Source organism: Zootoca vivipara, chromosome 5, assembly GCF_965207765.1.
Source record: "Zootoca vivipara chromosome 5, rZooViv2.hap1.1, whole genome shotgun sequence".
NCBI lineage: Eukaryota > Metazoa > Chordata > Lepidosauria > Squamata > Lacertidae > Zootoca > Zootoca vivipara.
In genome coordinates this window covers 62,908,516-62,933,605 of record NC_142588.1, presented here as the reverse complement: position 1 = coordinate 62,933,605, position 25,090 = coordinate 62,908,516, and the positions used below count along the sequence as shown (strand labels likewise).

General features: G+C 41.0%; 1 protein-coding gene and 1 long non-coding RNA gene across 3 annotated transcripts in view; one reads left to right on the top strand and one right to left on the bottom strand.

Annotated features, from left to right (window-relative positions):
* The window catches only part of LOC118093423 (glypican-5), a 385,759-nt gene extending 371,751 nt beyond the window's left edge, over positions 1–14,008 (top strand). Inside the window, exon 8 of one of the 2 annotated variants that reach the window (XM_035132483.3) lies at positions 12,231–14,008. In XM_035132483.3, the coding sequence (XP_034988374.2) occupies positions 12,231–12,424 (194 nt within the window). In that variant the 3' untranslated portion in view covers positions 12,425–14,008. The remainder of the gene's footprint in view (positions 1–12,230) is intronic. The other variant, XM_035132482.3, reaches the window with a different exon arrangement.
* The window catches only part of LOC148685706 (uncharacterized), a 172,236-nt gene that overhangs the window by 46,060 nt on the left and 101,086 nt on the right, over positions 1–25,090 (bottom strand). The window contains exon 2 of the long non-coding RNA XR_015950276.1: positions 18,643–18,704. This is a non-coding gene — a long non-coding RNA (uncharacterized LOC148685706). The remainder of the gene's footprint in view (positions 1–18,642; positions 18,705–25,090) is intronic.

Here is a 25,090-nt window from a genome sequence, read left to right as displayed (position 1 = left end):
TTTCGAAAGCACGCAGTGCAAGTAGATAAACAGGCGGGAAGGTAAACAGCGTTTCCGTGCGCTGCTCTGGTTTCGCCAGAAGCGGCTTAGTTATGCTGGCCACATGACTCAGAAAAACAGTCTGCGGAAGCGGACAAACGCTGGCCCCCACAACCTGTAAAGTGAGATGAGCGTCGCAACCCCAGAGTCATTCGTGACTGGACTTAACTGTCAGGGGTACCTTTACCTTTACCTTTTATGCACCACGAGGCTTTGCTGCTCTCCTCAACTTCTTCATGTCCTGGCCCATTAGTTTGGCCCAGTCTCTCTTGTGTTACTGAAGTGAACATAGGAAATTCCCTTATACTGACTTGGTCACTATCGTCTGCACTGACTAAAATAGACTGTCTAGGATCTCAGGCATGAGTCTTTCCCAGTCCTACTTGGTGATGCTAGGGGTCGCACCTGGAATGTTCTGCCTGCAAGAGAGGGAGGTACTCTACCACTCAGGCACGCCAGCTGGGGAGGCTGAGGCTCCCCAGCTGCCCCCCACCCCCAGTTCTTAAGGAGGAGGCCGGGGCCCCTCAATACTGAGCAGTGACGTGGCACACATTATGTCATGTGCGATGTGGCACATGTCATCAGACATTGGCCCCCTCAATAGGCAACTATTGTGAACTACGAGCCCATCACAAATCAGGAAGTGCTCACACAGGCCTTCGCTATCTCAGTTTTCAGTTGGGACAAAGTGTCCCGACATGAAAATTATGTGTCGTGTCCAAACCTCAGAGGCAAAACTAGGATGTGGTGTTTTGTTTCCTTCTAAACCACTTCAGCCAGTGAATGTTTGAGTTGGCTCAAGGCGTCTGTAATTAGTCTCTGCTTGCTTGTATTCCAAACAAAATTGGGTTCTCTCTTCAAACCCCACAGGGCCAGTCTGTTTGACTAGCATAATGATCCATCACTCCTTATGTATACGAACACCTCAGTTGTCAGCTAAGTGCACATATGTTGCATAAGGAATAGAGATCATAAGTCACGGTGACCTTTCTTCTCTAGGAACACAAGGTTTAGTGATCCTAGTCACAGTTGCGCCTTCTTAGTTTAACTATTAGGCAATGAAAGAAGTATTGTTTGAGCATTTGAATGTTATTCCAAGAAAGTCTTTTAATTTTGGCATGCAAAAGATAAATCAGGTCTTCTTTTGAGTGACAACTATTCTTCCTGTTAACTCTGGCAGAGCACACTTGATTGCTGCCATCCAGCATGGGCTGTGTTTATGCAGGAAAAGACTTCTGTGCATGTACCGTATATAAGACGACTGGGCGTATAAGACGACCCCCAACTTTTCCAGTAAAAATATAGAGTTTGGGATATACTCGCCGTATTAATAAAACGACTCGGCGTATAAGACAACTCCTGACTTTTGAAAAGATTTTCCTGGGTTAAAAAGTAGTCTTATACGCAGGAATATACTGTATGTCTCTGACTGAATTGGCAGCTAGATCTTCATCAGGTAGATGTACATCGGCATCTCGAGTAACATCTCTGGTTATGGGTGTACATGTGTTTCTGTACTGTGACAAAGACTAGAATGAGCAATGCTCATCTCTTGGGTTGCACTGAACACTACATTGTTGATTTATTAGTAGTATTTTAACCCACCTACTAGCCCCAAAGGAGCACTCAAGGCAGCTTATAAATTACATAAAGAACAATAATGTTAGCATAAAACACATATCGATAAATAAAATACATAAAACTAGACCAACAGACCTACTAAAAGATCGCAATAGGATTGAAACAGCCTTCAGAGAAGAGCTTCAAATGCCTTCTGAAATATTCATTCATTCATTCAGCTAAAATAGTGTTCATGTTGACAGCTAATCAAATGAAACGTTGACACCAACTACATAAAAACAATGAGAATACTTCCTTGGTGGGCCTCTTTAGGCAAGGGATTCTGCAATGAGGCTGCTGCTACTTCCAATCCCCTGTTTCTTGTCATCATATTCAAGTTATGACTTCAACATACCAGGAGATTCATATGGGATAATATGATCCCTGAAGTACCCTTGAGTTGGTCAGTTTCAGCAGGACTAGGCTGTATGTGAATTCTAGAACTGGGATACTAGGATCTCAGTTCCAATTTGGATACAGTACTTTTATATTCTTTCTATTGTTATAGTCCAGAGATTTATCATCCCTAGAGGCTGTGGAGGGGTAAAATCTTTTGGTTATCCATCATTTACATGTTTATTCTTCACTATCTGCTGCAGATGTTCCTCTTCATCCTTAACACATATCCAACGTATTCCCACCTTACTTTATGATTGACTTTTAAGATTAGGAACTGCTGAGGTTTTTTCTCAGCATTTGTGGAAAAATTAATTCCGTGTGATCCCTAGATCCTGAGGCATTTGCTTTTGAATGTAGTTAGGTGAGCTTCTGTAACCTTGGCACAGTTTCCTCTATATTAAACTTTTGATGAAGTCTTTCCTTTGACTTTATATATTTAATAATTGGCTGCGCTTAAGATAACATCTTGACTGTCCTTAGTACTTTGACAGTATCTCTAGTTGATGAGAGAACCACATGCTTTGTGTAATCTTGAGTAAGAAAAGTTTTCTGATACCAGATATCTCTCTAAACAATTGTCTTTATATAGGAGATGCCGAGCTTTATTATGCAGTATACTACAAAATCCTAAGACTGCAATACCAAATTCTATTGGAAATGTCTTTATTTGTTCTGAAATTATTTACCCGTGTTTTTAAATGTATTAATTGACTAGCAAAAGGTCCATCATAATGAATGAACAAAGGGCAGGTATATGGAAACACCTAAGGGAATTCGACATGTTTCTATAAACTCTGCATACATAGGCAGATTAAAATCCAGTTGATTCCTTCTCAGTGAAGGTCACACACCCCTCAGGAGGACAGGTGTTATTCTCCTTTCCACAACTGTCTTCCTCTTTCCTGGCTCATAGCTCAGGGAGGTTAGAGGTCCAAAACTAGAAACACATATGTGTGACTGCAGAACACCAGTAACAGGTAAGGAAACTGGGTTTTTGTCCAAACCATTATAGAATCCTTATTGGCACACAGTGTCATGTTTCCTAAGCAATTTGGGGATAAAATTGCTCATAGATGCTGTGACCTAGACACTGCTAGATGTTTGTGCCTCTGTCCTGGCTATGGGATGGTTTTCAGTTGTTGAAACCTGAGGGTATGGACAAGTTCTTTGGACAAGTGTGGCCTACACAGGCAGCAGATTCCTATGGGGCAGGAATCTTATCGTATGTAAGATTTGGGGGGAGGGTGTATTCAGGTGATACTTCAACCTTGTGGAATTCCTGCATGAAATGACTCAATCCACACCACTCAATCTACAGTGGTACCTCGACTTACAAACGACTTGACAACTGAATTTTTCGACTTACGAATGGGGCAAATGGCCGCACGCTTACGAATTTCTCAACATCTGAACGGAAACCGCGGTGGTTTTTTCGACTTACAGATTTTTAGATGGGGTTGCTTTGACTTACGAATTTTTTCGTTTCCAATGCATTCCTATGAGAAATCGCATTTCCAATGGCGCTTTTCGACTTATGAATTTTTCGACCTACGAAGGTGCCTTCGGAACGGATTAAATTCGTAACTCGAGGCACCACTGTAATGTATATATTGGAGCTTACTTATCAGTCAGAGTTGGAATATCTTTTGCAACACAGTTCTCATTAGTTTAATATCCAAGTATGCATTTAAAGTTGTCTTTTAACAGAACATGTATTTTTAAAATTTTCTGAAGATATTTTAGAATTGCAGATTAATGCATAAATGGAATGGAATTATGGGTGAAGATATGCAAAAGTGAGAGGAACTAGAAATAAATAGATTTGCTCATCCCCATGGTGGGGTCTGAAATTGTGGCTTGTTCTCTCTTCCCCACATTCTCACATACATTGACATAGATTTGCTAAATTCATTCTTGCCACTGAGACTGCATTATAGCTAAAGATAGCAATTACAAGTTACGTATAATCGCATGGGGAGTGTCTAAAATTCTGTATTGCATTCTCCCAGGTATTTGCTCCTGGTACGTCCAATATTTAAGAGGAAGAGCCTTCTCTTCTTTCATCTCAGAGATAATTCCCATCAAAATTCCTTCAGTAGCACCTTAAAGACCAACTAAGTTTTTATTTTGGTATGAGCTTTCGTGTGCATGCACACTTCTTCAGATACAGTGAAATGGAAGTTTCCAGGCACTTATGTAGAGAAGGGGTGGGGAGGGGTGGGGATGGGGAGGGGGGATCACTCAGAAGGGTGGTGGAAATGGGTGATTGACTGACTGATAGCTGTTGATGACCGCAAACGACTGCAAATGGTTTTGCATGAAAAAGCAAGGGTTGAGATGGCTGAAGATCGCTTATCATGTATAATGAGATAAAAATCCGATATCTCTGTTCAAACCAGGTCCCTCCATGGTTTTGAGCTTGGTGATAAGTTGCAATTCAGCAACTTCTCTTTCCAGTCTATTTCTGAAATTCTTTTGTAGTAAGACAGCTACTTTGAGATCTTGTATAGAATGTCCTGGGAGATTGAAGTGTTCTCCTACTGGTTTTTCTGTCTTCTGGTTCCTGATGTCAGATTTATGTCCATTTATCCTTTGGCGTAGGGTTTGGCCTGTTTGTCCAATATAGAGAGCTGAAGGGCACTGTTGGCATTTGATGGCATACACAATGTTAGAAGATGAGCAATTAAATAGTCCTGAGATGGTATGTTGGATGTTGTTGGGGCCAGTAATGGTGTTGTCTGGGTGTATGTGGCAGCAAAGTTGGCATCTGGGTTTATTGCAGGCTCTGGTACCAGTGTCCATGTTAAGTCTGGTGGTTGTATTATTGTGGGTGAGGAGTTGTTTAAGATTGGGTGGCTGTCTGTAGGCAATGAAAGGTCTTCCTCCCAGAGCTTGAGAAAGGGAGCTGTCATTGTCCAGGAGAGGCTGTAGATCTCTGATGATGCGTTGTACTGTTTTAGCTTGGGAGCTGTATGTGATGACTAGTGGTGTTCTGTTATTTTCTTTTTTGGGTCTGTCTTGCAGCAGGTTCTCTCTAGGTATCTGTCTGGCTCTGTTGATCTGTTGTTTAACTTCATCAGGTGGATATTTTAGTTCTAAAAAGGTTTGCTGTAGATCTCTTAGGTGAGATTCTCTGTCTGTAGAGTTGGAACAGATGCGGTTGTAACGTAAGGCCTGGCTGTATACGATGGATTGTTTGGTATGTTTGGGATGGTAGCTAGAAGCATGTAGATATGTTTGTCGGTCAGTTGGTTTTCTGTATAAGGTGGTGTCTATATGTCCATCCTGTATTTTTATAGTAGTGTCCAAAAAATGTATTTCTTGCATAGATTGGTTCATTGTTAGGTTGATGGTGGGGTGAAAGTCATTGAATGTCTGGTGGAAGGTTTCCAGGGTCTGTTGTCCATGTGTCCAGATAATAAAAATATCGTCAATGTATCGCAGGTACAGGAGAGGTTGTAGTACCTGTAGTACACCGTACGTGACACCACAGATTTTCTGAGGAAAATACAATATTTGAACAATCTTCCTAACAATACTATACTAGCCACTATGGATGTGGAATCTCTATATACCAACATCCCACACAATGATGGTTTACAAGCCATAAGGAACACCATTTCAGATAAAACCACAGCGGACTTTGCTACCAAACTCTGCCACTTTGTCCTTACCCACAACCACTTCAAATTTGGTGATGACCTGTTCCTCCAGATCAGCGGCACAGCCATGGGCACCCGCATGGCCCCACAGTATGCCAACATCTTCATGGCAGATTTAGAACAACGTTTCCTTAACTCCTACCCACTCAAACCTCTCCTGTACCTGCGATACATTGACGATATTTTTCATGCAAAAACCATTTGCATTTTCATGCAAAACCATTTGCAGTCGTTTGCAGTCATCAACAGCTATCAGTCAGTCAATCACCCATTTCCACCACCCTTCTGAGTGATCCCCCCTCCCCATCCCCACCCCTCCCCACCCCTTCTCTACATAAGTGCCTGGAAACTTCCATTTCACTGTATCTGAAGAAGTGTGCATGCACACGAAAGCTCATACCAAAATAAAAACTTAGTTGGTCTTTAAGGTGCTACTGAAGGAATTTTTTTTATTTTACTTCGATCCAGACCAACACGGCTACCTACCTGTAACCAATTCCCATCAAGAATGAATAAAACATTGCACAGCCTCTGTGCTGAGGTTTCTCCAATGAAAGGATGGCCCTGGCTGATTACAATACTTTATCAAACACCATGTGTTTACTTTTTAAATAGAAATTTACAAAATGCCCTGTTTGCACATCTAACCTTCTAACTTTTTGATTCTAAATAGCCATGCATACCATCCTGTGAAATAATCTTTGCTATGAAACCACAGTGAACGAGAAAATTAACGTTGAAGTCCTTTCCTTAGAAAGGTTAAAGACAGATTTTCCTAATGTATTATTTAATGCTTGTTACGTAGTGCATTAAGCAGTCGGTACTGAGGGGGAGGCTTTTAAAAGCCAACAGCCCTTTTGTTGATAGCATTCAATCTTGCCTCAAATGTTTTGGTTAAGTCAATATATGGAAAATAAATGAATTAATACATTCCAACCTGGCCAATTTATAGAGGCCAATCAAGTTACAATGCTGGATATAGCCAAGTGAAAGTGGGGGATAGATTTGACTTAGTGAGGTCTTTATTTAATCAGCTGGCTCAAGAGAGCTGAAGTCAGCAGCCCAAGATGATATAAGAGGCAATGGAGAAATTGTGCCTTTACCGCAGTCGAAAGGGAGAATGACAGTGATGGAAAGAGGGCCCAGGTGCTGTCAGAAAACCACCTCTTCTCATGATTTATTCCTAATAATTCCCTCTTATTACTGATATTCAGGCAGGAGTGCCAATATGTAGCCAAAACGGCACAGCAAATGCATGGGGCGGGGTGGGGTGAAATCAACAGGCTCAGGCCAAGTACAAGGTACCGCATATTTATATGAAATCACATACATTTGAAACATCATCTAAAAAGACTGCAAGCACCCTCTAAACCTCTGGAAACCCTTGAGAAAAACCAGTAGCAGTTACCAGACACCAAACTCTGCCTAACTCCACCACAATCGCTCCCTCCAAATGTCCTTCCTCAAACTCCCGACTCCCCACAAGCCTCAATGGTCAGTGCCAGAGTTTGTTAAGGGCTGTTTTCATGCCTTTTTTTGCCCTTTCAGGGCTCTTTGTAGGCCCTTCTTACCATTTCTAACGTCACTTCTGGGTTCAGCGCAATGGATGTGTGCAGAGCAAACGCATCAATTGGATGTGTGTAAATTGGTTGTTGCCTGTACAAAAAAAAATGTTTAGTACAAACCCAGGGGCAGGGTGGGGAGACTCTGAAGCAGTCCAAAGAGGATTGAACATCCCCAATGGTCACAGAATGCTAACTAACATATTGGGGGACTAGAAAACCGGAGGGGAGAGAGAATAAAACGTAATGGAGTATCCTGAAAAATGCATTTATTTACTTTAATGGCAGCCCAAAGGATGTCCATTTCAGTGTTCTCATACTTCTGTTCTTTCCCTGTAAATATCTGCCCGCTCGGTTTTTTGTTTTTTGCTTCCCCCATCCCTTTGTGTAAACCCCAGCACAGGATATCAGAGAAATGGCACTGAGTCTGGAACTGTATTCTCAACAATGACACGATGGGATGGCCGTTGTCCTTTCCTCTTATGCAGCCATTACCTGCAGCCAACCTTAAGTACATTTTCAAAGCTATTAGTCTCCCCAAATGAATGGTAATGTTATGATGAAGCTGAAGGGAACACACAGCATCTCTTTCGTGATTTGTGTTGCGGAGAGTTTGTATTTTCAAATAGAATAAACTCATTTTTATGATGCAGAGAGAGTTTACTGATAGTTCTCCAAAGCCACTGGCCGGCAGACAGTGATCTCAGATTACATTTCCATTTCTGGAATCTATGCCACCTAACAAGCTTGTTCTTCCAGGAATCTACTGTATTTCTAAAATCCAAAGACATGGTTTTTAGCTGTATAATAGAGCTGATGCTTCTTTTTTAATGGCACGTTTATGCTTGAGTTTAGTAAGCAGTTTCAGGTAGCAATTGTTGGTTGTCATTATTGCAGTAGTGCCTGGGTGTTTTGCGTACAAACACAAAGCAAAGTTTGTCTCTGCCTCAGTGAAACTATGTTGATAAAATGGGAATTCCAGCTAAAGCACAAAAGAACTTTCCTCTTGACACTGAAAATTCTCTAGAAGTGCATATCCTGTGGGAAATACATTTTCTAGCTTATTGTCTTATTAAGTCCAGTATGTGACCAAACTAACAAGTAAGGATGTGTAAAGTACACTTTGCTGTGCTTTACGTCTTTGCAGTTGTAGTGTATAATCAGCTTATACAGAACCATCACTTACATATCATTCTGTATAATAGGGATGTCAATAGCTTTATCTGTGCTCTTCAACAGAACTGGAAGTAAAAGCTGTACCAATATTATAAGGGTTGAACTGTTCTTTTCTCACTCAGAGTGCTGGAATCAGTATGGTGTAGTGGTTATAGAATACCAGGCTAGGAATACCATTCATGAAGCTTACTGGGTGATCTTGGGCCAATCACTATTGGGGATGGGTGGACCAGTCTATTTCTGGACCAATGCCCCTTTCACATATGTTCCATTCCTAAGTCCATCTATTACCATTTTCATATTCATCTATGTTTCTCTCCCCCCCCAAAAAAAAATATGCAAAAAATTTTTTGCATTAAAATACCATATATAAGTATAGATCTGCTCAAGAAAATTGGAGATATGAAAGGAACATTTCATGCAAAGATTACCATAATAAAGGACAAAAGTAGTAAGGACCTAACAGAAGCAGAAGACATCAAGAAGAGGTGACAAGAATACACAGAGGAATTATACCAGAAAGATATGGAGGTCTTGTACACCCCAGGTAGTGTGGTTGCTGACCTTGAGCCAGACATCTTGGAGAGTGAAGTCAAATGGGCCTTAGAAAGCACTGCTAATAACAAGGCCAGTGGAAGTGATGATATTCCAGCTGAACTATTTAAAATTTTAAAAGATGATGCTGTTGAGGTGCTACACTCAATATGCCAGCAAGTTTGGAAAACTCAGCAGTGGCCAGAGGATTGGAGAGGATCAGTCTACATCTCAATCCCAAAGAAGGGCAGTGCCAAAGAATGCTCCAACTACCGCACAATTTTGCTCATTTCAGACGCTAGCAAGGTTATGCTTAAAATTCTACAAGGCAGGCTTAAGCAGTATGTGGACCGAGAACTCCCAGAAGTGCAAGCTGGATTTCGAAAGGGCAGAGGAACCAGAGACCAAATAGCAAACATGCGCTGGATTATGGAGAAAGCTAGAGAGTTCCAGAAAAACATCTACTTCTGCTTCATTGACTACGCAAAAAGCCTTTGACTGTGTCGACCACAGCAAACTATGGCAAGTTCTTAAAGAAATGGGAGTGCCTGATCACCTCATCTGTCTCCTGAGAAATCTCTATGTGGGGCAAGAAGCTACAGTTAGAATATAGAATAACTGATAGGTTCAAAATTGGGAAAGAAGTACGACAAGGCTGTATATTGTCTCCCTGCTTATTTAACTTATATGCAGAATTCATCATGCGAAAGGCAACAACCTCAGATATGCTGATGACACAACCTTGATGGCAGAAAGTGAGGAGGAATTAAAGAACCTTTTAATGAGGGTGAAAGAGGAGAGCGCAAAATATGGTCTGAAGCTCAGCATCAAAAATACTAAGATCATGGCCACTGCTCCCATCACCTCCTGGCAAATAGAAGGGGAAGAAATGGAGGCAGTGAGAGAATTTACTTTCTTGGGTTCTATGATCACGGCAGGTGGTGATTCCAGTCATGAAATTAAAAGACGCCTGCTTCTTGGGAGAAAAGCAATGACAAACCTAGACAGCATCTTAAAAAGCAGGAGACATCACCTTGCCGACAAAGGTCCGTATAGTTAAAGCTATGGTTTTCCCAATAGTGATGTATGGAAGTGAGAGCTGGACCATAAAGAAGGCTGATAGCCGAAGAATTGATGCATTTGAATTATGGTGCTGGAGGAGACTCTTGAGAGTCCCATGGACTGCTAGAAGATCAAACCTATCCATTCTTAAGGAAATCAGCCCTGAGTACTCAGTGGAAGGACAGATCCTGAAGCTGAAGCTCCAATACTTTGGCCACCTCATGACAAGAGAAGACTCCCTGGAAAAGACCCTGATGTTGGGAAAGATTGAGAGCACAAGGAGAAGGGGACAACAGAGGACGAGATGGTTGGACAGTGTTCTCGAAGCTACGAACATGAGTTTGACCAAACTACGGGAGGCAGTGGAAGACAGGAGTGCCTGGCATGCTCTGGTCCATGGAGTCACGAAGAGTCAGAAACGACTAAACAACAACAACACAACAACAACAACACAACAACTGTACATTGGAACTGCTTTTCCATGTAGAGCTTTTCCTGAAGCATTCAGATATCATCACCCTAAGTTTCTACTGAAAATTTTGCAGATTTGACAAAATCTGTCTGGTTATCAAAGCTTGACCCCAGCTCTGTGGCAGAGCTGTCACTTTGTCACACTACATAACATTTTCCTGAATGTCAGTCATATCATTTCAAATCTCATCCCCAGAGGCACCAACTAAGTGTCAGATTCAGACCAAGGAAACGTCATATAAGAATCTACTGCCTTATTTTCAGAGCTGATTTTTTTTAAAAAAAATAAAACGATCAGACGAAACAAACTTTGAATTTCATGAAAGTGTCACATGCAAATTGGACTTCCTGCCACATTTGCAAAATGTGCAAATTATTATTATTAGGCTTTGATTTAAAAGATGGCTGATACATGGTTTTAGAATTTGGAAATCATGACAGTCAGATTTATAACTGCATCCTCTGATATTCAGAACCACAAATGATTTTGTTACACATGGACTTGCTTCAAAGTTGTAGAAAGCTTGGTTTCTTACTTCTAAGAAAAGAGGATTGGCACTTGAATTAGCTGAAAGCAAACTTCTGAAATTATTCAGATTTAACTGTCAAAGATGAATGTTCAAATATTTACAGGTGTGGAAAAGCTCTATTAACTTTAGCAAATGAGATTATTGTCATTAAGCTTTGGCTGAACAGTTGATGAATACTCTCTGACAAATAATCACCCAAATATAAGGTTTTTAGCTATTCTTTTTTCCCATGAGTCATCTGTGCACTTGAGTCCTGCAGACAACTCCATTAGCTAGACAATCTTACTCATTTAAATAAAACAATCCAGAAATCAGTGCATATTTTACCTCTGCTTTTAATAGGGTGTGATTGCACTCCATGGAACTTCAGCTATCAAATCAAGCAAGATAACCTTAGACAGAACATAGATCACTTGGATCACAGACCTGATAGTCTTGTCTTGCACAAAACTCAGAAGCTGAGCTTTGAAAGTTCATTTCAAAAAGTAACCAGGTCTTATTCAAGTTCAATATTTCCAAAAAGGAACTAATTCAAGTTCACATTTATCCCTTTATAAAAACAAACTTATTTGATTCATATTCAGTTCACAGTTCAATTCAAGTTCATCCAAATGATCCTCAACAACAACAAAAATCAACATTCAGAATGTTAAAAGCTGCTGTGCTGGGGTATAAAATATACTTAAGAAGACCAAGAAAAGATAAACACACACACAGTGGAATGGGAACTGTTTGATTCATTTCCCCAGCAATTATGACATTTCCGCTTAAAGGCCTAAAGGGGCTAAAGAGTAAGCCATACAATCAGAATCATACAATGCAGGCAATGCGAACGATAGGATCAAATTTAGCTCAATAATACAATTGGCAAATCTCTCCCTTCAGTTAAAGTAAGAGACTGTGGCTGGCCCAATGTCACCCAGTGAGCTTCATGACTGAGTGGAAATTTGCACCCTGCTTTCCAAGGTCCTAGTCTAGCGCTAAAAATGCAATTCTAAGAACCCTTGTTAGGAAATAAATTCCCTGGAGTCTAGCTTTTCAGTGTACATGTTTAAGATTCTGCTGAATGCCTTGTTTCTAACTCATTGATAATGGGGCTTCATTTTGCATTTGACATTTTGTGTCAAGTAAGAAACTAACATTGCCTTTTTTTCTGTTGTGTTTACCTCCTTCAGATGTTCTTGGAGCTGGTCCAGAAGACAGGAATGAACCGAAGCCAACTGTGAGAAAGGTGGACACCACAACCACAGCTTCTGTAAAATCATCTCCTAAACATAAAGTGGACAGCAGCAATATGGGAAACAGAGCTTCAAGTTCCTTGCTCTTTATTATTACAGCCCTTGCAGTTTTGTGGCACTCTTTGTTGTAGCTGCATTATGCGGCGATAACTGTGCAGTTTCTGCTCGCTGTCATTTATACCTACAGCCTTATCCAAGTAAAAACCAAGTTTAATGGCTCTCTCAATGGTGCACTCTAGCATTATGTGGTATGTTAGTGTAAGTACTAAACATTAGTCTGGGACTGGTTAACAGCAAGCATCTCCATAGCTGTCGGTATCTGGAGATGGCTCTTGATAACATCTCATCTACTCAAGATGTAAAAAAAATAAAAATAAAAGGATGAAGACAGGAAACCTGAGTAGATTAAGTTATTGTGGCAGACACAATTAAGAATGTTAAAGTTGTAAATTAATATGTTGGCACCCCCCCCTTTTCTTTTTTTCTCATTGAGTAATGAACAGGCTGCCTATTTGTTTGATCTTTCTTGTGAGTTTCACTGCATAATTGGTTTTCAGGTACAGGTCAATAACACGGTATATGTTTTGGGATCAGCCACTATATATTATAAGCAAAGTACAGTGCTATCTACCAGTTGGATAAAATTCTGAAGCGGTCAGGAAAACCATAGCATGTTCAAATCTCTTATTTTCTTTCGTAGTGTTTAGGATGTAGAAAGCAATATAAGAACCATATGCTGTGTTTAATGTATCAGTATAGCTGCCTTAACTGTTGGCAACACGTAGAAACACTTCTCAAGTTATTTTGAAACATATAGAAGTGTTTCACTGCCCATGCACTTCATTACCATACGCTTAAGACTTGACTGTGTTGTGAATACCTGACAAACGTGAAAGGGAGAAGAGCGGCACTTGATTGCTGAGACATAAACTGTCACTTCTTTAAATTCCTCTACAGTTCCTGTATGGTGTAGCCATTGAGATAACAAAAGCCCTGGTCCACAGATCCTCACATGGTGCTACATAGCTATCAGAAGAGAGGTGGGAAACCTGCAGCCCTACAGATGCTATGGCTCTACAACTCTCATCAGCCCCAACCATCATGGCCGAAGGTCAGGAATGATGGGAGCTGTAGCCCAGCAACATCTAGAGCAGGCACCCCCAAACTCGGCCCTCCAGCTGTTTTGGGACTACAACTCCCATCATCCCTGACCACTGGCCCTGTTAGCTAGGGATGATGGGAGTTGTAGTCCCAAAACAGCTGGAGGGCCGAATTTGGGGGTGCCTGCTCTAGAGTGTGACAGGTTCCCCTCCCCTTTGTTAAAGGGAGCAGGAAGGGGAAGGCCTGGAATCAATCCCAAAATGCCCATCACAAACAGCTGGTCAGCATTGCTAAAGATGGCAGAGCCAACCACTGCCAGTTTTGTTGGTTTGTGCATGATCTCAGTCCCTCTTCTCTGGGTAACCATGTGGGGCATGGTCCAGCAGAGGACTGGTACATGAGTCGCTCTTGCTGAATTGGAGCAAATGTTTCCATCTAGCTACCAGAAGTTATTACTTTTTATCTCAAAAGAGATATTGATGCTCTACAGAGCTATGAAGAACAGTGTGTCTCATAGTTTTCCATTTAATTACAATTAATGTTTTATTGTGCTATGATAGAAAATAATAAATATGAAAGAAACCTAGAATAATAAATACATTATTTTCTGCTTGTTCTCTAATACATATTTTCTTTTTTGTTATTGTAATGAGGGCTTTTCAGTTACAAAATGAAACTGATGTGTTTGACAGCTTGACAAGATGTTACAATACCACCATTAGATGGGAGAGGGCAAATCCATGTATTTTTGACAACTCTTTTTGCAGTGCCATTGAAAATCTATACAATACAATCTGAGTAGAATTAACAATTGTAACAGTCACTTTTGCCTCTGGTTTATATTTACTAAACAAAGCCAGTTGTTCGCATAACTGAATAGTAGTTTTCATAACACAGAATATTACAATGTACAGTTTTATAAGATATAATGTAAAATATTGCTTTTGATTTGTGTGTGATATATGTGTGTAAAAACATTTACTTCAGCATTTTGATTTGTTTATGCTCAGTCTAGCGCACCAATTCTTGAAAACATATGTGTTTAGGGTCAAAGGGTAAGACACAGCTAGATAACTGTTCCTTGTAGGCAATGCAGGTTTGATGTCCACACAGAATTGTGGCCTCAGGGGCCTCCCCATTCACTTCAGTGGCACATTCTTTGCACATATTTCTCATGTGCATAACAGTCCATACATGCAGAGGATACATAATCCTTTGCATCATGGAATGGTGCTTTTAAACCCATATTGATCCCTGATCTTTATGTAAGGTCATGTCCCAACCAAAGCAAGCACTTTTTGTCCCATTCATGTCAATGGAAGAGTTAAGCATGTACTTAATAATAATAAGCATAATAATTTTTATTACTTATATGCCGCCCATCTGACTGGGTTACTTCTGCCACTCCAGGCAACTTAAGTTTCTTTCATTAACAACATTCAGCACATGGACGGGATGAGAACAAGAGTGGTTGTTATAGTTTCCTAGTTCATACTACGGAATTCTAATCAGTCATTCACACAGCAACAAAATATGATATGAGACACATCTGTGCTCACAATTAAGCTTTTGCATTCAAGTACTACGTCCAAGAAAAGGAACCATATAAGAGCAAATATCAGCACTCGCCTCTATGAGACTTGTATCAGATTTTGGACAGAAATACTTCATTTCCAGAATTCAAAAAGAATAAACTGAATTTGAATTATTTGTTATTGTTATGTCCAAAAGTTTGCAGTTGTTTCAAATGCACACAAGAAAACTGGCATTGCGCAAGGAATATACTCACACGTAGACACCATTCTTTGGAGACTGGAACAAGCACAGTATTTCCCCCAAGGTATTAAGATGGCTCATGTGGAAATAGAATTCATACACTGGAGGACTGGAGCAAATATTCTTCTGCGGTTTTAACTGAGCATTGGCCTATCACTCAATGACCACGGCATCAAGCTCTACCACAAACCGATGCTGCCTGTTTCCTTTTACATACAAAACACAGCTTACTGTGATTTTCCCTGTTCAGGAAAGCATTTTAGGGCCACTGGTTCATGGCTGTGTCCCTTTAATTCAGACATGTACCCTGAGTGATATCCAGCTAACTCATAATCAGTGTATATTCACTGAAATGTACTCAAATTCATGTACTCTTGAGTATGCCCAATATGGGATTTCACCCACTGAATCTAACCAAAATTCAGTAGTTATGTCATGAAATACACAAAAAATTTCATTAGTGAACAACTATCAATCATTTTGTCTCCAGGCAGAATGTATTGAAACAATCAGAGTGATGTAGCTTGTATTTTATCATTTCACTTCATCCTCCTCTTCCCCCCGTTTTTGTGCTGTTAAACAATAATTTGCAATTACACTATTTGCACCTAATATATGCTGCCATGCGAGAAGTCATTTGTTGCATGGTATAAGCAATTAACATTTGTTCACTTCGTCTGTTACAAGAGGATGTGTAATTTGTCCACTGTGCCCTTTTTGTGCACCTAATTAAAGCCATTTTGAAATACTCTCCAGGTAATGAACATTGAATTTGGTAGTGCGAGGGGGAGGAACCGATTTCTAATGTTCTAATTTTTTTTGCAATTGTACTCTTGTAAAACGTTTTCCAGCTAGAATCCTGTTCCCACTTGGCAGGCTTTTGAAATGGTCTGTGTTGGATATCTCTTGTCAACAATACCTCATTTACATTGTAATGCGATGTGCTCCTATCTTTCAAATGTTACTGTATGAAGAACTGAACAATTTCTCTGCTCACTGAAGCAAAAAAGGTGATGGTGTCAGAGCATCGAGGATTTCCTGCTGAGCCTGTGAAAACTGGGCCACACTGTTTTAAAAACCATTTGAATTGAATTTAAAAGTGTGTATATACCTTACATATAAAGATATTCCTGTGCACAGCCTTAACTGACATCAACATCATCATCTCTGCTGATAGATATTAGATCTGAATACAGCTAACAAACAATATCTGTATTGCTTGTGTTCTGAACCTTTCTCCCAAAACCCAGTTTCAAGGATTAGGTTGACCAATGTGCTCCACTGCCTTTTGGAAAGAGATACACATATATGACATAAGACCAGAAACCTCCAAGGCTAAGATTGTCTATCTCATACCCTGGAAGTGTCCTGGGAAGAAAGGTACATCCCGTTTTTTTTGCGAGATAACGGCGGTCAATTTGGTTGCCATGATCTTGCAGAACTTTGAGGCGCAGTGCCCAAAAAAGTACTTTTGGGGGTGGGAACTGCAGCCATGCTCTCATGATAGGGAAGATTGAATCCTGGACTTGGGCTTTAAAGTGCTGGAAGGTATGCCATCTTCTCATCTTGGGGCTTGGGTAACTGCCACTTGTTCTGCTATGCTCATTCCTGAGTGCCTCTGCGCTCCAGAGATCCATGTGCACCGCAGTGGGGCTGCCCACACTTTGCTGCATTCAAGATCTCCCCCTGGAACAAACCTTGCTAACTGGGAGGAGGGTCATGTGATGGAGTCACAAAACTACACCAAACGTTCCGGCCTGAATGGAGAGACGAAGGTTTTCTTTCCCGGTGGGTTTTTATTTGCAAGAACCAAGCTGAAAAGGGTTCTACAGAAATCTGTATCTCTGTATCTCTGCACAGCTCTTGCTGGGTTGATACAGAAACTCCTCATCAACATTTTGACTTGGTTTCTTTTTTTTTATGTAATGCCTGTGACATCTATGTAGGATTGCAGCTTTAAGTATAGCTCTTGCTAATCATTTCTATGCTGACCTGGCTTAGCATCTTTCCTTTCAGTACAGATTCCTCTGGATTTAAGTCCATCATACTTACTGTCCTACTTTTACAATTAGGACTGTCGCCTTTCCCATATTGCAAGTGTCAAAATTTGCACCTGCATGAAGCACACACACAGGGCTCTTCCATACCCTTCTGTTTCATGGTATTTATTTTGGGTGTGTGGTTGCCACACACTAAAAGGTGAGTTTCAATGCCTTCTCTAAAGAGCTTTCTCCTTGTCTACTTTGTACCAGTTTGGATTGGGAGTTCGACAACGGTTTAGTACCAGCTACCACCACACCTGCTTTACTAGAAGCAAAGAGTGGCAGACGACTTAGGCAGAAAGAATGATTAACTAGCAGCATGCAAGGGATGAGTATAATTCAAGGACATAAAGCAGGAATAGACTGACAATTCTAAGTCTTACTTCGTAAAATCCAGTACATCCACTGATGTCAATGTAAAAATGTTTTGAACTGCCACCTGTGAAACTAGTTAATCTCTAAAAAGTGTTGCACACCAATGTTCAAAAAGCAGTTTATGGAGATAAGTATCCATGATAAGTTCATGTTCATTGGCCTACTCTCAGAAATGTAAATAGCCAGTCATCTTTTATATCCATGCAGTGCTCTTGAACCCTTCCTATACAGTTTTGTGGAACTAAGACTACAGGCAGGATTGTAGCCCAGAGGTATAATATAATTCCTGGCTTTTCTGATTTTTGAAACAGCACTTTATAGAAGATTTGGCCATTTGAAGATTTTTACATTAATTTAATTGCTGGTTATTTTTACACCAAAAGGGATTTCTTAATCCAGCACCATGTTCAAATATTGACGTAATACTGAATAAAACTCATCAACTTTTTCTGGTATGTTTTGCGTGTGGGATCTGAGTTTTCAAAACAGTCAAGAGCCGTTGCCATAGGCAATATCGAGGGAGGAGACAATAAAAAATTGCAATAGAGTGATATTTGTGAGTTACAATTATTTCTGTATGATAACAAATAATAAAAAATAATCCGAAATTATATCTGTGGAGGTTTTATATGTTTATTAAGGAATTTCCTGATAAATGTGTACAGGAATGCAACTTGAATGGTTAATCTTAAAAGTGCCACACAGAACTGTTAACAAGGGCATAAAATTCCAGACCTAAGGAAAAAGATTACTTCCCTTCCCCATATTACCTACTTAAATGCCTTCTTTTCAGAATATGGAATAAGATGGAGGGCTATTGGGTGTAGTAGGACTGGAGCATCCCTCTTTCAACAGTCCGCCCTGTCAGAAAGCCCACAGTATCACCTTGAGTGAGTCACTGTCTCTCAACCTAACCTACCTCACAGGGTTACTGAGAGGATAACATGGGGCAAAGTAAAATGAATGTTACTTTGACCTGCTTGGAGGAAAAGCAGGATGGATATAAATTCAATACTGATAAATAAAGAATACTAAAACTGAATAGTCCAGCCTACCTGGTCCTGATTTTGAACTGAGGAAGCAGGAAGGGCCAGACTGGAACCACGAAGAAAACAACCTAAAAATCAAAGAATAAAGTATCCATGGTGACAACTGGGATATTCAGGCCTACAAATATTTGACCTTACCTTGTACATCCTTCAGAAACCAATGAAACTTTGATTAAAATAACAATTGTATTTGGGGGAAGTGCTTAATGGTTTTTTACCAAAAGATTCTCCCGCATTGGATATACTGGATAGATTTTGACCCAAAACTTATGAAAAATTGGATCAACTAGGTGTTCATAAATTAGCATTCTTCTTCTTTGGGTCTCACTCTGTGTGTGTGTGTGTGTGTGTGTGTGTGGTCGTCATCTTCTTCTTTGGCAATCACTTGTAGCCGAGTAAGATTGTCTTCCATAAACACGATTTTAACAATGGGTCCGTAAGTGACTGTGGAGGCCGAGGCCACACACACAAACACACACACAAGCTTTTTGTGATTTTAAATAGTGGTAGTAGAATAAACCTCATTACTGAAACATGTATCCAACTGCTAAGGTCCACCACCACCACCCCCCCCCCCCCGCTTTAATGGCTGATCTTTAGTTAAATGTAAAACACTCAGCTCACTGCCTATGCAGAATAGACTCTGTGGACTAGCTGGGCCTGAGAGATTATATGACCTAATTCAAAATGTATTGGCATACAGTTTCTCCCCTGCTGAGGGAGTAAGAATGCTTGTTCTACAAACTGCTGTTTCAGAAAGACGTTTTTAAACTGAAGGCTCGGCATTTATCCCCTAATTAAACGGCTGTCACAATCATTGGAACCGTTTCTCTCGGAAATTTAGATTCCCTTAGATCTATTCCCACCTGCTTTGCTATCTGAAGAATTGTGGTTTATTTATTTACATATTCCACATTGGGAACTTGATTTTAATAACACTGGAGGGGCTTCATCTCCTGCTCCTAGTAGTGGACTAGTAGTGGCAAGATGGAAGGGAGGTTGTTTGCACCACACCAACCTCTCAATTGTCTCCCCTCGCCTTCCTTCTAAACAGCAGGGACTCAAATGCTGGGAGGTCAAGTGAGCACTGCCCCCAACCACAGCCCCTGCCATTGCCTGCTCCTATATTTTCCCCATGGACTACGGGTATTTTTTTCTTTCTAGGCACTTAAAAGGATGCAGAAAACCAGGATGCCATGTTCTTCCCTTTTCTTTGGATTCCGCTTTCTGGTGACAAAACACTATGCACTCTTGTGCACACAGTGATACAGACAGGGATGAATGAATCTGACCAGCTCCATTTTCCCCAGTTTTTCAATCCTAAAACTAATTTGCCACTTTTCCACATCAACTTGGATTTTTATTTTATTATTTTTAAAAAAAATTCTCATGAGAATTGAACAGCCATTTAAAGTGCATATTTGACATATTTTTGTATGCATTTCTCTCTACATATACACTTTTCACAGGTAGAGACACATTTCCATACACACTTTCCCCTCATCTATACATTTTTGTACGCATCATTTTGGTTGGAGAACAGCTACACTAAACTCAGGAAAGTGCAAATGTCAAACAAACAGCTGCATTTCGGTTCGCATGGCTGGAAGTGTGGATTGGGGCTTATTCACTCTTACAGTCCGCGATTTAAAGCTCTGTGTCTGAGTCCTCTTCCCCGTCCCCACCCCCTTTGCTCCGGAGCTTTCCTTGCAAAACCCCACTCTTTAAAGCTCAGTTGGAACAAATGTCAATCTGCGGAAAATCCAAATTGACATTTGCTCTGATTCAGTTTTAGACAGTGAGTTTTTGCAGGGGAAACTTAGGGCAAAAAAATTAAAAAATGCTCCGATATAGAGCACTACAGTGCAGACCTCTGCCTGGAAAGAACAGGGCAAAGGCTAAGATTGGATATAAGCCCTTAGGTGATTTCATATTGGAATGTGCCCCATATTTCTTTCCGATCCCAATTCCTGGGGTGGAGTCAAGAGCTTTGATACCTCATCTTCCTGAGGTTGGAAACCTGTGACTGCAAGATACATGTTCAATTGTGATTCAGCAGCTATCAAGTAAACAGGACCCTGAGACATAATGGCATTCCAAGTGATGCACAGACACAGAAAAGCTTCTGACTGGCTTCTGATGTTACAAGTGAGTCATGTCTACTGGTAGATGCATGTGGCCGGCCACACACTTTGTAACTAGAATGTAGAATGGATGGACCCATTTGGTCTCATCCAGCAGGGCTTTTCTGATACTCCATCCCTATACACAGTTTTCACTCATGTTTGAAGCATATAATTGCACACAAAGTTTGCTTCTTTAAAAGTATATTCACAAATATGTAGCCAAAACTTTTTTATGTATTTATTTCAAGAATTTATATGTCACCTAACGCTGCAGTTTCTAAGTGATGCTTTTTATTGAGTCAATACTCTCTCTCTCTCTCTCTCTCTCTCTCTCTCTCTCTCTCTCTGTGTGTGTGTGTGTGTGTGTGTGTGTGTGTTATTTGTAAAACTCAATAAAATTGTAAATTATTTTTTAAAAAGAACAGCTGCATTAGAAAACCCGCTGCTCACATGCTTAATGACCTGGAAAGCAAAAATGATCTGCTATCCTATCAAAGGATCAAAAGAAACCGGGGTGCTGGTTTCCTGAGAGGAAAAACTACTGTTGCTGTTTTAGCATGTATTGGCTGTCAAGAGTTTTCAAGTTAACTCTAGAAAAGAAAAATGGCTTTAAATTCCACAAACAGCAGGAAACCATCCAAACAACTGGTATTCAGAACCACAACCTGTCAGCTTTCGTCTTGTGCCTTTCTTTTTATAGAAAGAGCAGCTAGGTGGCAGGTTTCATTTCTCCAAACCCGGGGCAAATATAGCATGGGGAATATGAGAAACCAGGTAAAACCAAACATGATATAGATTTATCCACCCCTAGCTGCCACAAAGGACATATGTGTTTGTGTGGATTTAAAGCAGACACTCTCACAATTTTACAAAACGTCTAATAACATTGTGACTTTTTAAATAGAAAAGGCAGGGTATTAGGTATTTTTTTAAGGAGTAAGTACATGAGTGAGTAAGTAAGTAAGTACCCAGGTGGCGCTGTGGGTTAAACCACAGAGTCTAGGGCTTGCTGATCAGAAGGTCGGCGGGTCGAATCCCTGCAATGGGGTGAGCTCCCGTTGCTCGGTCCCAGCTCCTAGCAGTTCAAAAGCACATCAAAGTGCAAGTAGATAAATAGGGACCGCTCCTGCAGGAAGGTAACCGGCGTTTCCGTGAGCTGCTCTGGATCGCCAGAAACAGCTTTGTCATGCTGGCCACATGACCTGGAAGCTGTCTGCGGACAAACGCTGGTTCCCTCGGCCTATAGAGCGAGATGAGCGCCGCAACCCCAGAGTCGGACACGACTGGACCTGATGGTCAGGGGCCCCTTTACCTTTACCTTACATGAGTGAGTGAGTGAGTGAGTGAGTGAGTGAGTAAGTAGTAAGTACAGTCATACCTCATATTACGTCCACTTCGGGATGCGTCTTTTCAGGATACGGACACGGCAGACCCGGAAGCCCCAGAATGGGTTACTTCCGGGTTCGGCTCGCATGCATGCACAGAAGTGCTAAATCGCGCTTTGTGCATGCGCAGAAGCACCGAATGATGTCATGCACCTGCGCAGACAAGGCGCTTCAGGATGTGGCCTTTTCATGTTGCGAACAGGCCTCCGGAATGGATTCCTTTCGCAACAAGAGGTACCACTTGTAAGTAAGTAAGTAAGTAAGTAAGATATGATTGTTACTTGCGTATTGCAATCTCTGAACTACACAATCAGGAAAAAAGTTCTTAACCAGTGATGAGGAGGATAACCTGGTCTATTGGTTTCCTAAAGTGTCAGTCTTGGACTCAAACTGGGAGTACGTCTCAGTAAGCTTCTGGGTTATGGGTTTGAACCCCACCCACGTTGTGCAAAAGATTCCTGCCTGCATTGCAGGGAGTTGGACTAGGTGACCCCCCATGGCTCCTTCCAACTCTACAATTCTACGACCTCTATAAATTTATATTCTTCTTTTTCAGCTGGATTTCTACAGACTGGCCAAAGGTTATTCAAAACCCATTAGGAAAAAATAATGAGACCCTCATGAGAGATATCTGTGTGTATATTCAGTGGTTTTATTGTAGGGAAAACAAACGTATAAGAGAGGGGAGATATTGTCAATGATAGCTGTTGATTAGTGTTTCGGATTCATATCTAAGCTGTCCGCCTCTCCCCTTCTTCTCTAAATCAAGCACATAGCTGCCAAGTTTTCCCTTTTCTCGCGAGGAAGCCTATTCAGCATAAGGGGAAATCCCTGTAAAAAAGGGATAACTTGGCAGCTATGATCAAGCATAAACTGTGGCTAGGAACAACAACAACAAAAGGATCATGCCACACACTGGCAAAAAGAAATAAACTCAATTGCCTCAGCAACCGGGTGGGGATTTGAGCCGTATGAAGCTATTGCCAAACAACCTGTGTTTTTCTGTACAGTAAAAAAAGAAAACTCTGACCTACTCGAAAGTGAGCATTATCTTTCTGAATGGAGGGTATTCATGGCAAATGGGAAGGCTGTGGTTCCTGGAACAAGCAGCCATTGTGAATGATGATGATTCATTGATCAATGAAAGAATAGGAAGCACAGCTCTCCAGTTAACGAATGGGTGGTTTCTTGCTGCCTAGAATGTAATAGGAGGGCAGATCTCTTTTGTAGCTTCTGCAAATGAGCCACTGCGAGGTACACACACGACTGGCAAGAGGAAACCCCCTTAGCTATGGTGTCTATTAGGAAAAGAGATCACACAGAGGGATCTTTCAAAATGCTTTCTCCAGTCTAGTAATATGTTGCCAGAATGGCAGCAACGGCAAAGAAAAGTCTAGAAGGCTTCTTTTAAAAGCAGTCCCATGTGGAGAAGGAACTGTCCTACCTATACGTTTTTGTGCTAATCTCACATTTGTCACCAAAAGGGTTAATAGGGCAGGTTTCTGACCAGCCAACCCCAAATGATGCAGTTTTCTGTCTCTACTGCTCTGGGACTAACTGAGATCAGCTGAGCAAGAGGAAGATTAGTGGGTCATTTGCTACATATAGTCTGAGTGAGCAAGGCTAACTAAAGAGTATTTCAGGAAGCTTGTCAAGTAATATATGGCAAATGAAAGGAATTGAGGCTTGTGCACAAATGGGCTATTTTGGGGGCAGATTTAGCTAGACATGTATTCTCAGCCTAGATTAGGGGTGGTTGAGGGCAACAAGCAGTACAGAAGCAGCTCAGAAGTCACAGACTGCACTTTTTGCAATCCATTGCTATTTAACTCCAACGGTTCGAATGCGCAACCCCAGAGTCGGTCACGACTGGACCTAATGGTCAGGGGTCCCTTTACCTTTACCAACTTTCCACAGTTTTACATCTATGTGTTTGTTATAATTTCAGCTATTAGGTGACTCTTGTCAAACATCTTCAAAGTAGTTTTGGCATTGGTTCACTGAAGAGAAACTCTACTCCAGGGTTGCCAACATGATGTTGATCTGCAATTCTTGTCATCCCAAGTCCAACAACATTGAAGGGCCACAGGTTCCCCAACCCTGCTTTTTTTCGGGGTGTGAGAGAATGAGGTGGTAGGGGCAAATTAGCAAGGGCAACTAGGCATCCTTGGAATGTATGATATAGTAAGAATGCTTCCGAATATATTAACCGATTTTTACCTCACCACAGGCTAACCACAGCTTCCCCTCTACCTAATCCCACCACATATCTGAGATGTGAAGGGGCCAGGCTTCCATATGAGTGAGAAAGCCTCTCATGCTGATTGTTGAACCTTGACTATTGTACGCCTGCAACATAAGTGATTTATTTTATGTGGTTATTTACAGCTCCCTGGCAGGGCACCTCTACATAGGCCTGCAAAGGATCTCTTTCACAGATGAGAAGAAACGGAGCGGCCGGAGTATAATTAAGGAGAATGTGCGCAGTTTATTAGCTGCACTAGGAATCAATCCAAATTCCAAAACAGACTGAGCTCTGGGGCCTCTCTGCTTAAAAAGGATTCTACCTCACAGCAGAAGATAAGAGAGCCGATGAGTATAGTATCCCAATCAAGGGAATTAATAGTACCACTTTATTCGGCCTTGCTCTGACCACACCTGGAATACTGTGTCCATTAATTCTGGACTCAGGCACCACGGCACCCACAGAGGTCAGGGTTAGTGTTATTTTACCTTCTGGATTTAAACTCTGCCTTTTAGAAGTTTATGAGGGTCAGATCTGATGGGTAATCCAAGTATGTAATGATTCAGTTAAGAAACCTAAGAAGGCAAGAGTATTTAAATAAATTAATCAATTTATTATTGATTACATTTGTAAATGATATTTGAATGAGGTGAAATGTGATGAATTCATGCTTTACTGTAATTGTTTTGCGAGAAAGT